Source organism: Marmota marmota, unplaced genomic scaffold (assembly GCF_001458135.2).
Source record: "Marmota marmota marmota unplaced genomic scaffold, marMar, whole genome shotgun sequence".
Taxonomy (NCBI): Eukaryota; Metazoa; Chordata; class Mammalia; order Rodentia; family Sciuridae; genus Marmota; species Marmota marmota.
This window is the reverse complement of record NW_026000108.1, coordinates 37605476-37620425: the sequence shown is the minus strand read 5'-3', so window position 1 is coordinate 37620425 and position 14950 is coordinate 37605476. Positions and strand designations below refer to the sequence as shown.

General features: G+C 33.8%; 1 protein-coding gene across 2 annotated transcripts in view; it reads left to right on the top strand.

Annotated features, from left to right (window-relative positions):
- Corin (corin, serine peptidase) overlaps nucleotides 1-14950 on the top strand; it is a 256203-nt gene that overhangs the window by 52376 nt on the left and 188877 nt on the right. For both annotated transcript variants that reach the window (XM_048784434.1, XM_048784433.1), the window contains exon 3: nucleotides 168-368. In XM_048784434.1, the coding sequence (XP_048640391.1) occupies nucleotides 168-368 (201 nt within the window). The remainder of the gene's footprint in view (nucleotides 1-167; nucleotides 369-14950) is intronic.

Here is a 14950-nt window from a genome sequence, read left to right as displayed (position 1 = left end):
GGCTGAGTAGAACTTCATTGTGTATATACAACACATTTTCTTTATTCATTCATCTATTGATGGATTCCTGGGATGATTCCATAAAGTCTATTGTGAATTGCATGGCTTTGATTATTTTAGAATAAATACTTCCATTAGTGTTTTAAAACATATTTTCTCCCCTGCAGGAACATTAAAAAAGACCTATGTTAAATCAAATGGAAGTGAACCTATGGTTACTGATGGTGAAGTTCAAGTGCCTGATGTTATTCTGATAAATACAATTTATAATGAGAGCACGATGGTACCTACTGTACATCCCAACCAACACATTCCAGCCTGGACTATGGATGCTTCTCTCCCTGGGGATCAAAGTCACAGGAACACAAGTAAGTCTGAAGGTGCTGAATGTTAAGTGGCCTATAATGTCTGTGAAACTCTCAGATAGGTTTTGTAGCAGTTGATGCTCTGAGTTTGGTTGTGCACTGGTCTCACAAGTGAAATTCCATTCATCTGGTAAGTCTCCTCAGTTCCCTGTTCTTAACCATGAAATGCTGGCAGCTCAGCTGTGCAGATAGACTGAGTGAGAAGAGAAAATGTATTAATGTCATTCAGCATTTCTGAGATAAATTTATGTGACTTGTCCCAATCTAAAAATGGAAGCTTCTATTTTAAAGTTACTTTTTGAGATAATTAAGTTAGTAAATAAGCGACTTATTTTGTGGTTGATTCCTTGCTGGAGGAATCCTCATGCCATAACAGGAGGTCAAATAGTTCAATTTCCATAACAGGAGGTCAAATAGCTGTTCCCCCACTTGCTTTTGAGGATCCATGTATTCTCTGTATGTTGATTTCCCTTTTTCCCTCTTTCATTGACTGTGCAATTTATTTTACATGTTGGTGACTGACAAATAGTCACACCTTGAGAAAAATAGCATATGCATGAGGACAGAGGGAGGGATTTGTTAGCTATTCCAGGAAGAGAGGAGAGAGAGAGAGAAAAGACAGTGTGGACCCAGGGCCAGTGAGATGACTCTATTCCTAAATAGACCTCAGGTCTTCAGTAAAGTTAGCTTCTCTACTTCTAGAATGCCCAGACCACTGCCAGGCTGAGAGTGCCACGTGGCTATGAGCAACTAGAGGAAAAGATCACTGCTCTTCTTTTCTTGGCCACTCTGGCAGAAAGCCATTCTGGCCTACTCAGAATCAGTGAGGTCACAGTCCCATCCCCAGGCGTCAGGGATATCTCTAAAGAACAGTCTCCATTTAGAGCTTCTAAAATCCTGGGCATCTCTGGGAACCAAGCCTGGTTCCAAAAAGTCATTGTGAGTGCAGTCTGTGTGGATCCCAAGCACTTGGACCTAGTGTCCAGCAGCTTGAGAGGTGAAAAGCAGCCTCAGGAGAGACCACAGTGCAGCCTAGGTGCCCTGGGGTTTCAGGGACCAGGATCCTTTCTGTGGAGTTTGTGTCCAACTTGGACCCCCTGGGCAGCTTTCATCAGACCTTTGAACTGTCCTTGTAGCTTCACCTTCTTCCTGCGGTTGAGCTTGGTTCTGCAGAGCAGGATGTAAGCATAGGGACCAAGCCCACATCTTCACAGTACCCTTTGCTTTCTTGGACTTGTGCTCTGTCCCAGGAGTGGCTTTCTTGCCTGTGGATGATGGATGTCAGAGCCTCCAGCTTGGTACTGATGGAGGCATCTCCATTTCCTCCTCCTCAGCCTCTTTCTGCTGCTTATACTTCTTCTTCCATCATGTCAGCCATGTCTTCATCCTCACCTTTAGTGGTGTCCTCTTCCTCCACCTTGTCACCACCTTCCTCCCCAAGTGGTATCAATGGGCCATCAGTGCTTACCTTGAAGCCATGGTCCTTCTTCTTGCTGTGGCCAAGGACTCATTAGACCACCTTGGGAGGAAGTTGAGGGGCTCGTCTGCCCATGGCAGACTTGACCATGTCCCAGGTATGGAAGGCCAGCAGCAGGCCACATGGTCTCTAGCAGCTGCCCCACTGTTTTCATCCACATCAATCCCTTTAAATTCCAAAAGGAGGTGGGTCAGGGCCTGTTAACTTTCTTGCTGTGTTTCAGCAAGGGATTTTTCTAGGTTTCATTCTATTTATGGGTTTTAACTTTTTCTTCTAATACATTTTATAAATACTTGAACATATGTTGAGCTTTAAGGAAAGGGAAAAAACTCTTTGACCCCCCAAGAGATTGGAGGTCACACACTACAATAACCTACATACTCCAATCAAGAATTAGTGGCAAGAGTAGGTTGATGTGCTGAAAGCTTAATGTGTTCTGTTCTCTTTGATAACCAGTCCCTAAATCTCCTATTTCAGATAAAAATACATCATGCCTTTTATTCATGCACTTTTTAAAATAACTGCTTTTTGAGATTTAATTCACATACTCTGAAACGCACTCTTTCAATGTGTATGATTTAGCAGTTGCACAACCGTCACCATTAATTTTGGAATATTGTTATCTCTGCAAAAAGAAATTCCATCTCCATTGCTCCCTATTGTCCCTTTCTCACAGCTCCTTTCCTAAATGAATCTACTTCCTGTCAATAGATTTGCATATATGAACCTTTCATGTAAAAGGCATCATATAACACATGATCCTTTGTACCTGGCTTCTTACAGTTAGCATAATGTTTTCAGGGTACATTCATGTCATAGCTTGATACATTTGACAGCTTGATACATTTAGCTTGTGTCAAGATTTTATTCCTTCCTAGTGCTGAAAATATCCATTATATGGATACACCACTTTCTTTCTAATACATTGATCCATTGATGGATACTTTAGCTGCTTCCACCTTTTTAGTTATTGTGAACAATACCATGATTATTCATATACAAGCTTTGTGAAGACATTTATTTCCAGTTCTCTTTGGTTTATACTTGGGAATGGGATTGTGTTTATTATCTACTTCCTTAATTATCTTCTAGTTGTTCTATTCATAATTGAGTGTGGATATTGAAGTCTCCAACTACTATAGAACTGTTTATTTCTTTCTTCAATTTTGTCAGTTTTTGCTTCACATTAGGTATATAAATGTCACTAGGTATATAAATGTTTATAACTGGTATTCTTTTTGAATTGAACCTTTCATTAGCATATAATGTTCTTCTTTGTCTCTTGGAACTACTTTTGATTTAAAGTCTACTTTTTTTTGATATCAGTACACCCATCCTGTTCTCTATTGGTTACTATTAAAATGGAATATCTTTTTATATACTTTAACTTTCAATCTATTTGTGTTTTTGGATAAAAATTGAATCTATTGTTGATAATAAAATTTTTATCATATTGAATTCTGATAATCGTTGTCTTTTGATAGGAGAGTTTAATCCATTTATATTTAAAGTAATTGCTTATAAGGAGGGACATACTTTTCTCATTTTGCTATTTTTTCTCTATTATGAATAATTTTTTCCCCTCATTTCCTGCATTACTCTCTTCTTTTGTATTCAGTTGATTTTTTTTATGGTGTGACATTTAAATTCATTTATCTTTTCCTTTGGTATATATTTCATAGAAATGTTATATTTGATTACCATTTAACAGACTATAGTTATAATACTCTAACTTGAATATGTACCAGCTTGACTTTAATAACATACAAAATAACTCTGCTTCTTTAGCACTTCTGTCACACCCTTTTTGATGTCACAGAATTGCATCTTTATACATTGTGTACCCTAAAACATAAGCAAATAGTCTTTCAAATACATTAACCTCTTAAATTATGTAAAAAATATCAACTTATAAAACAAAATTAAAAGATTACTATGTTTTAGACTAATATTTTTTTAAAAGAACTATTAGTCTCTTAAATTCAATATGAAACAAAAAGTAAGTCACAAACCATATTTATAATAATACTTGTATAGTTGCCCAGGTATTTATATTTATTAAAAATGAGATCTTTATTTTTTTTAGATGGCTTCTAGATACTAGTGTCCTTTCATTGCAACCTATATGACTTTAGTGCAGGGAAGTTCTAGTGGTAACAGATTCTCTCACCTTTTATTTATCTACAAATGTCTTAATTTCTCTCTCACGTTGAAGAACAGTTTTGCCAGATATAGAATTCTTGATTGGTTGTTTTTTTCCCTATAGTTCTTAGGGAACTATAGGGAAAAAAAACTGCCTTCTTAGCTTCTAAAGTTATGGATGAGAAAAGTTATTATAGACAGTCTTATTGATGGTCTATTATATGTGATGAATTGCTTCTCTCCTACTATTTTCAAGATTTTATGTATTGATCTTTTGAAAGTTTTATTATAATGAGTCTTAGTGTGATTCTCTTTGAATTAATCTCACTTGGAGTTAGAATTCTTTAATGTTTATATTCATGTTTTCCATCAAATTAGGAAAGTTTTCAGCTATTATTCCTTGAGATAATCTCTATGGTCCTTTCTTCTCCTTCTGAAACTTCCAGAACACAGAGATGGGTTCACTTGATGGTGTCCCACAGATCCCTTAGGTTCTGTTCACTTTCCTTAGATCTTTTTCCTCTTTCTGTTTCTCAGATTTGATAATTTTCATTGTCCTATTTTCAATTTGCTGATTCTTTCTTTTGATGGTTCAAATCTGCCTTTGAATTTTGCTTGTGAAAATTTTCTTCCTGCTGTGGTACTTTTCAGTTCTATACATATATTTTTGTTTCTTTTTAGGTTTTCTCTCTATATTAATATTACTACTTTGTTGATACATAATTTTGGGGGCTTATTTTTTTTTAGATTTTTGAGCATATTTTAGACAGTTAAAGCTTTTTTTGAATAGATATACCATCAGTTCTTTATTATTATTATTATTATTATTATTATTATTATTATTGATTTGTCTTTTCCTTTGAATGGGCCACATTTTTCTTTTTCTTTGTATGCTTTGTGATGTTTTTGGTTGCTGTTGTTGACAACTGGGCATTTAAATCTAACAATGTTGGGGCTGGGGATGTGGCTCAAGCGGTAGTGTGCTCAACTGGTATGCGCAGGGTGATGGGTTCGATCCTCAGCACCACATAAAAGTGAAATAAAGATGTTGTGTCCACCGAAAACTAAAAAATAAATATTAAAAAATGTTCTCTCTCTCTCTTTAAAAAAAATTAAATCTAACAATGTGATGACTCTGAAACTCAAATTCTCCCCCTTACTGGAAGGTTATTACTTGTTTGTTTGCTTGCTTACTTGTTTATCCGTTGGCTTACTTTATCTTAACCCTGGGCATACATAGTCACCTTCCAATTTTCTTTATATATGCAATTCATTTCAAATCTTCTAGCTCTTCATATTTGGCTCCCAAAAGGAGAAAAGGAGAAAAAGGGAACCAGCCCTTCAATTTCCCTGGAAGTCACTTCAGCTGGAGGGGATGGAGCTTGCCACAATGAAGGGAAGGGCAACATCCATGATTGCCCAACTCTTTATGTGAACTTTCATGATCAGAAGCAGCAATCAATGATCTAAATACAGATCTTTGATGTTTGGAGACGAACACGTTTCCTGCTCACTTGGCTCCTGCAAGCTATATACAGGCGGCTCCAGGAATGCTTGCACAGCTGCTGCCACTGGGCTGAGAGTGGGAATGGGGCTGCTCCTGTGCTGAGAACTGAAATCGAGACTAATCATTTACTGTCTAGACCTTTCTCTGGAAGTTTCAAGCCTTCAAAAGAGTCCAGAGCTGCAAAATAATTGCATCAGATTTTCTTCTGCCTAATTGTTGTCTAGGTGGAGAGACAGATTACTTGTGTTTTCTATTCCACCATCTTCCTAAAATCTCCACTACTGAAAAATTTAATTTTCACAAAAATTTCTAGTGTAGTCACTATTTTTATAGATGAGCAGATTTTTGGGAGAATTTGATTTGACATTCTGGGAATATTTCAACACCTCAATCATATTACCATCCCTAGTTATTCTCTTGTTTTTTTTTTTTTTTTTTTTAATTCGGTCCAGCATGGGGTGTTGATTTTTCTGGCTTTTTAATACTGTATGAATATGATGATATTATACATATATCTATATATACAATTTTAAACTCTGTCTTTATTTCTCTTTTCTCATAAATACTTCATATCTTTTCCTTTCTTATATATCATATTACTTATCCCTGCCCTCAGTTAACCCATGTTAACAACCTAAGGTATATGATTTAAAAATTTTCTCCATGACTGTACAGTCTTATACAAACATATATGCCCATGTGCATTCAGAATAGCATACATAAAGAGTAATGTTCATATAGTGGTGCTTTTGACATTGTTTTTTCAAAAAAGAGGATCACTTTTTTTTACATATATTTTTCTACATAATATCTTTCTCATTCAAAAATATTTCATGTTAATTTCTAAGACACTGACTTAAATTCTAATTCCTCATAATAATGACTGAGTAATATTGTATGTCATCACTATACCATAATTTGTTTTCCCAATAATGAGTATTTACTTTATATTGAATTTTTTTCCCTCAGTGAACTGTAAGTTCTCTTTTCTGAAGATAAAATGACTTACTTCATGACAGTGATGAAGTAAATAGCAGTGATTTATTTACTAGGATATCTAGAAAAGTATTACAATTCTCTAAACACATACTTGAAAGCTGCCGTGTATTGAAAGCTTATGTGCCAACCCCAAACCCTAAAGTTATTCTTCCTTCCTAGTTTTGTGTTTTAACATGTGGCATTCTCATTAGCTTTAAAATGAGCTCTACAAGAATATGTAGCTCAGAGAATCAGAGCAGGTCCTGCAGTCTTACCTGCCTACTCATCAGGCAACAGTCCAAGGAGGATTTTTTGAGAGAGGAAGTCTAATTAGATATCTGAAATCAGATAGTTTCTTATCCTTTTCCCTGACATTTTTAATTCTATCAAGAATGGAATTCAGTATATCTTCATTATATTCTTCAAAAGTCAGTTTTGCTGCTTTGGAATGAGAATCTGTGCACACGTGTGAAAATGTGGATGTGTGAGTTTCTTAAATATGCCCAAGAACTGAATCTTTACTATCCTCTCTTTTTTGCTGTTTTTTTTTTTTTTGTTGTTGTTGTTGTTATTTAGGGCTTGGGGGAACCTCAAGGAGTATTCTGGGGAATCCAAGATTTTTCTGTAAGAAATTCTTAATTGTATTTTTAGTTTCAGTGGTAATAAAATAATTAATGTAAATGTTTTCTAGATCACTTAGATAGACATCTTATAACAGGTACTACTATGGAATTTTGGTACCTGTACAAGTTTCTATTTGTGATTTTATTGTTGCTTAGCAACCATCAGGAAAGGAACAGAAGCAGATTTGATAGATATTCTTCTCTATCAGAGAACAAAGTATATATTAGAATGTTCCACAAAGGATGCTTTTGTAGTGGTTCAAATAGAGAAAAGCAGCTGTGGACAGTATAAGCTTCCTAAATACATAACTTGTGCCATAGCAATCAGCACCATATTCAGGGAATTTTAGAAGAATAATGGTAATGTTAGTTCATTGATAAAATTAATTTAAATCTTATTAATTTTGTTTCTGTTTATTCATACAAATTAACTTTAATTTTATAGTTGTGTTAAACTTGTAGACCCTTAGGAGTTCATATCTAGTTTTATGTATGCCTACAAAACTTTCTTCCTTTTAAAAAGCCTGTTCAATTCTTTAGATTGAGAAATGTTCCTTTAGGGTACCTGAGTTCTAGCTGTGTGTCACATCCTCAGAAAAAACAGCGATGCCTTATGGCGGAGCTTCTTAACTTTTGTGCCAGCGACTCTTTTGGCAATCTGGTAAAGCTAATAAAGTCCTCCTCAGAATGATATTTTGGTGCTGCAATTACATAGCATTAAAAGAATGGCAATTATATTAAAATACAGTTATAAAAAATTAGAAATATAAATTCATGAAGTAGTCATATATGTGCTTCTGAATTGAATAATGATATCTAACAGTAGGTCAATAAATAATTTTATAGGACGGATGAGCATAAATAGTGTTTTGAAATGTGTGCAACAAATCTTTATTGATATGCAAATATCTGTCTACTTTTTTTGTGTTTGTTACCTATATTGATAATTTAGTCATGCTCAACTTCATTTGGAGATTATAGAAACAGAGATTCTGTTTTTCTCCCTTATAAGTTTATAGCCTAAATTCTATGTATGAATCACTAGGGCCTTTGGATTCTATGATTAAGGACAGCTGCCTTAGAAGAAAACAGTCTTTTGTTGGTTCCTAGCAGGGTCTAAGGCTGGCTTAAGCTGTCTCTTCAGGTCTTAGGACTCCTAAAGTTGCTGTAGCCATGATCCCTGGATACCACTCTCATATGCTTGGCTGGGTACCTGTTAGACCCAAATGTTCAATCCAGTTGGTTGCACTCTTCTGTATATTAAATATACATTCTTCAGGTTTAAAGAGCAGTTGGCAATTCAGACATGGCTAGCATCAACATCTAGGCAAGAACAAATACAATATTTCCATAATTGTTGCTTACTTGTTAGCATTCTAGCAAAGACCTGCACAGTTCTTGGAAGAGAAAAAGACTTGTAGGAATAGACTGCCTCTTTTTCCCTTCTCTCTTTTCCTTCCTCTTCATCCCATCTCGAGACACTCTTTCCCTGGGATGTTTTGGGTTCTTCCCAGAAAGAGCAAACTTGATCTTGTGTGTAGAACTAGGCTTTTGAAAAAAACCTAGTACCTGTTTTACTTTTTATTTTCTTTTTTGGCTACAGTCCTTGTTATCCATTTTCAATGATTTCTAGGCAAAACTTCTTAATTCTTTCTGTTAAATGAATCCTGCAGTATCTCCCAGGTGACATGTAATCCCAAGGTTAATGTGTCTATAGTACATTAATATAGCAAATGAGAGCTGGAGTCAAACAGTTGGGTCAAAAAAGCTCACAGCTCAGAATTTCCCTCTCCAGATTCTTGATCACAATTTTCTCCTCAGGAAGAACAGCCCAGTGACCTTGCTCCACATGGAAAAAACGGCACCATGTTGATAACAGCAGTGCAAAAACAATTCTGGTCAAGCTCAAGGACAAAATGATCTTTAAAAAACCAGAGGCTCAGATAAAAATAAAAATAAAACCCAAACTGGGTAATTTTCTTTGCTCTTTGATTCTGAAAGAAAATTGGCACTATATCTATATCTATATGCTTTTGCCTGAGTTGTTTGCTGTCTGTCTCAGATTTTTGTCTTTGTACAACTGTTTGCAGTTACTGGGTCTTTGGAGAATATTCCTTTTCACTTAGTTCTAGTTGAAATGAGTATGGTAATGAGTTTTCCAAACCAAAATTTTTACATCTGTTGACGTTAACCATTCCTTGTGTTTTAGTTTTAACATATTTTATTTTTCTATTTTGCTGCTCTGCATCATTAAGCTAATATTTGTGTGTAGTTTTTGGTTTGATAAGATTTATTATACTTGTTTAAAATTATAGTAAGCCGTGGAAACCCATTCTGATGCCTATGTACTGTTCCAAGTTTTATGAGACATCTCAGTTTCAGGGAGTCCAGGTTAATATTCTGTGAAGCACTATTTATTCATCAACATCTATTTGTTGAGTACCAAACTCTGGGGTCAGCTATGCCAACTATAAAGATAAATATGACAGATGTCTGTCCCCAGGCAGCCAATTGTCTCACAACTGCCTTGAGACACATACATATCATAGTTTGAGAAATGAAATGAAAAATTCTACAAGAGATTTAAGCATGGAAGAAAACATGGCTCATTTAAATTCTTTTTGTTTTTTGTAAAAGATAATACTACTGATTCATATCACTTAATGCTATACTAAATACACCGTTTTTCTAAAAAACAAAGCTTAATATATAATTATAAAAATAAATTTTAGTTTAAAGTTCTATACTAGAACTTATATTTTTAACTAGAGTAAACCATTTCATTCTTAAATTTAAAACATTATATTGTGATTATATTGGGGAATTGAACAGAGGAGCCTTTGGTTTTTAGTTTTATATATAATGTATGTGAGGCCAGCCTTGCTGATAAAGGTATAAATGGAAATTTTATCACCTCAGGAAATTGGAGGTCTAGAATTTTACATTTCCTTCCTTGGAATTACCTTTTAATTCTTCTATTATTTATTAAGCAATCAAGCTCAGAGAGCATGTTTTGTTTTGATTTATATGTTTATAGATGTGTAAGGGATAAAGGCCTCTAGAATATGCATTTCTGATTTTCGATGAACAGTTGGCTGTTAAGCCACAGTGAGTATGTCCTTTGTATAATGTGTTCTTCAAAGCTAACAAAAAAATTGAAAAATGAGAGATTTATTGTGGGAAAGAAATGGACACTTTCAATCTAAAGTCTTTGCTTCTTCTAGAGTTTAAAGGATGGCAAAATGTCCTTGTCATGTCCATGAGAAGTGGTGACATAGGTAATCTCTAGCCTCCATGAAGGATGACTGTATGGATGACAGCACTACCTCTTCCAGAAAGTCCTTAGGACACTAGAGGGGTCCCATCTCTAGCAATCACTTCTACTGTTCTTGACATGGGTCCCAGGTCCCACCGTTCTAAGTGGTTTACAAATGATGATTCTTTTAATCCCCACTACAAGCCAGTGAAAGAGATGGTATTGTTAGTCTCATTTTATTGATGAGGAAATACACAGGGAGGTTACATAATTTGCTCAAGATTTCTCAGCAAGTGGATGATAGTTCAGTGTTTGAACTCAAGAAATCCAGCTCCAATGTCTATGCGCCATTTTGCTACAAAGAACAAAACAGAACAGCAGGAATATTCATTGAAAAAGACACATGGGACACCACGGTAGAAAAGAAAAAATAAAAGACACACAGGAATGGGGAAATCTGTGGTTCACCCCAAAGACCTGTGTTAATCAGCTTGATATTACTATAAAGAAATAACTGAGGAAATTAACTTATAAAGAGAAAATGTTCATTTTATCTCACAATTTTGGAGGTTCCAGTCATGATCAGATGGCTTGATTGCTTTGCACATCTGACAAGGGCAGCATGTCATGGAAGAGCACATGGAAGAGCAAACTATTCACTTCAGAAGCCAGGAAGCCAAAAAAAGAGGACCAGTGGGGTTCAATAATCCCCTCAGGGAGCATGTCCCCAGTGACCTTAGGACCTCCCACTAGGCTCTACCTCTTAAGGGTTCTGCCCTATTTTCTCTGGAGCGATTATGTTTAACCTATGGTCTGTAGTGTAACTTGAAGGGTAAATATAAGAAACCTAGAGCCTGCCCTTTTCATAAGGGAGCTGAAGAAATTCTTGGTGTTCCTTATGTCATATTCTGAAAAGCCAGGTGGCAACCAGATGACTTAAATGTTCTCACGTCTATCATCAAGTATCATGTGGCATACACAAACCCCTTCATTAAGTTTAGAAATTAAGGGATGTCATTTTTTTTCCAAGCTTGTGGATCAAGGAAAAGGTTTAACTGGAAATAGAAATTATTTGGAACTGAACAATAAAGAAAATTTTACTTATCAAAACTTGTTGAGTGTTAAAAGACTATACATGAAGAGGAATTTATAGCATATACATACATATGACAGAATATTAGAGTAAGTCAAGTAATGAGGAAAAGAACAGAGGAATAATCTTGAAGAAAGGAGAAAATAAAAATATGAGGAAAACCAATAAAAACGAACATGCAGATGACTAAAAGGGAAAAAGACAGTTTTCTTTAATAAATTAGACAACATTGATTAAAAATTCAATGTTTTCCACACTGATAAAAAAAGGAGAATGCACCTATGTGTAAACTAAATCAATATTAGTAATGAAAAGAGAGCTTATCATAGATACAAGATTAAAGCATAATAAAATAAGGTCATGCATGACTTTATGCCAACATATTTGAGAATTCAGATAAAATAATTAATTTCTCAGGAAAGTATAATTTATCAAAACTGACTAAGGAAAAATAATCCCTTAAATAGACCAGTATTTGTCATTAGGTAATAATGATATTAAATAATAAACCCTAATCAATAGTTTAAAAACTACCTTAAAAATCATTCCCAGTTTTAAAAATCATCATAAAAGACAGTATTATGGACAAATTTTATCAATTTTTAAGAAATAGATAGTCTGTATTAAATTCAAACTAATTTTTAGAGGAAATAAGAAGAAAGTGTTCTTGGGCATTTTTTGAATAAAGTAGAAACTTCATACTTAATGCAAAGATGATATGAAAATAATATATATCCCTCATCTTAACATGTGTTGAATATTAGTTTCCCTCAAAAGTCATGAGTTAAAACCCTAACTCCACCCACCATGTAATAGTATTTGGAAATATTCCCTTTAGGAGAAATTAGGATTAGATGAGGTCATGAGAGTGGGGACCTCTCTTTTACAAAAAGAGAGTGTTTTTCCTCTCTCTCTCTCTTCCCCCACTACCACTCTTTCCCTCTTTGCACACTATGTGAACACATAGTGAGGAGATAACTATCTACAATCCAAAGAAAGAGTTCTCACAGAAATCTACCTTGTTGGCACCCTGATTTTGGATTTCCACCTTCCAGAATTATGAAAAAATAAATTTCTGTTAAGTTACTCAGTCCTCAGTCTGTGTTTTGTTATTGTTGTTATGGCAGCTTTAGCAGACTAATACAATCTCACTTGTAAATGCGAAATTTATAGAGGAAAGAATATATGACATGGCACCAGTAAGCAGAAGCAAAGTGTTCTCTTCTCACAAAGGACAAAATGTGTACCCCACAGGCAAGTCCTCAGTAACCCATCTTATTCATCCACACTTTACCTGCTTATAGTTATCTCTCAGTCCTTTTAAGTGGATTAATGCACTGTTTAGGTAAGGATTTCATAACTCAATCATTTCACCTCTAAATTTTCTTGGATTGTCTTAGAACACATGAAATTTGGGGGGATACCTGATATCTAAATTATAACATTTATAATTGTTACTTGGTGTTATATATAATTATAAAAAAATACAGAAATTCCTCAGTGTCCATTAGGAGGCTACTGTTAAAGAACCATGGTATAAACAAGCAATAGTGTAAGATGCATTTATGAAAAATGAATGAGGGAGATCTCTGGATGCTGACTTGGGTAAGTATTAAATTAACAAAACAAGGTTCAAAATAATGTATAAAGTAGGCCATCTTTTATGTGAGAAAAGGAAAGGGAAAATGTGAATATGTATTAATTTGTACTTATTTGCATTAAAAAATAATGGAAGGATACATCAAAAACTAATAAAAATATTTTTCTGTTGGGGAAAAGGAACAGGATGGAGTGATAATAGGAATGGAAATAAAGCATCTCTAAATATACCTTTCATAACTTGGTCAGAAATTCAGTAAATGACTTACATAATTAGCAATTGTACCAGAGAAAATACATTGTAAAAATGGAAAACAAGGCCATAAATTCTCTTAACTGTACATTGTTATTAATATGATGACCCAAAATAAAATAATTATACCAATTGAACTTAGAATATTTTAGTTTTACATCCCTGCTGGGATATACTCTAAGCATCAAAAATTATAAAGGAAGTTTAAATATCATTAAGTAGCCTTATTATTATATTGGAGCTATTATTTGAAACTGTTCTTTGCATGTGGTATGAGAAAGAAAATGTGTTTATATTCGTGTTGACAGAAACCACTATTTTCAGCCTGAAAGAATAACTATAAATACAAATAAAGCCCTGTAACCTTAATTTTGAATTAGAAACATCAGTGCAAACTCAGTGTTTTTTCCTACTTTTAAGTCAATATGCATAGTTCTAAATATGTACATTGCACATGAAAAATGTAATGCATTTTAATAGTATATACATTCATGTTATATATTTATGTAGATAAATGTAATATATAACATGTTATATCTTTTCAAAGAAAAAAAGACTAGCAAAATAATAAGTCACATTTATTGTGTATGCTTAAGTTTTGTGTCATAAACTTTTTAAAACCCTACTAAGTATATACTAGTAGTATGCCTATGTTACAGATGAGGATTAAGGCCAGAGAGTACAAGTATATTTGTAAAGTTAGCTAATAATAAACAGGAATTTGCATTGTGTCATTTGTCTTTAGGAATGAAAAATATTCAACTACATCAACTATCTTTGAGTCATAGTGCTATAGGTAACTTTTGTATTCTTCTTTATATTATTATTTATTTTCTGTCTTTCCTCTTTCATAAACATTTTATGTGTATTTTGAAATCAAAGAAAATTATTAGATATTCTAAACAATAGAGAGATTGAATAATAATATCACCATTATAATTATTTAAACATAAATTTCAATTTCTACCTATCTCATTTCACTGTCAAATTACAGAGAATTTTGCACATTTTATAGTAGTACAGATTTAATTAGGATTTACATAAGATATGGAAATATAAGCAACAAATATATTACTCAAAGTCCTGAAAAAAGGATAATTCAATATTAGAATTTAATTTGAAATATATAATTTTCTCTCATTCCTTTTGTATATCCAAGGTTGTAGAGTCTCTTATTTTTTTTCAAAATCTTTGGAATGTTTTATTTCTCAAGCCAAGTCAATAAACCCTAGGTTTCTGGTTTTACATGAATAAATATATACTTTCACCTGTGCTATTTAAATTCTAAAACTTTGTGGTGATTTAAAGAGGCCTTTAAACAAAGAAAGTTCCCTTTTTCAATAGAGAGGATTTAAAATACACAAGTATCATAATCATCATTACTTTTCATATCTTCTTCCTCTGGATTAAATTCTGTTCTTTGTGAAATTTATTCTTTGGGGATTATTTGAGTGAAACTTACATCAAAATGTTTTGTTTGTTTGTTTCTTTTTTGGTTTAAAAATATCTTTATCCTTCATGGTGTGATTGTTTAGCTGAATATTGAATTCTAGATTGACAGCTTCTTATCTTCACTTTGAAAATTTTAGTTCACCTTTTTCTCATGTCTTGTGATGCTATTAGGACTTCAATGCCAATTTAAATTTTGTTCTTTTGT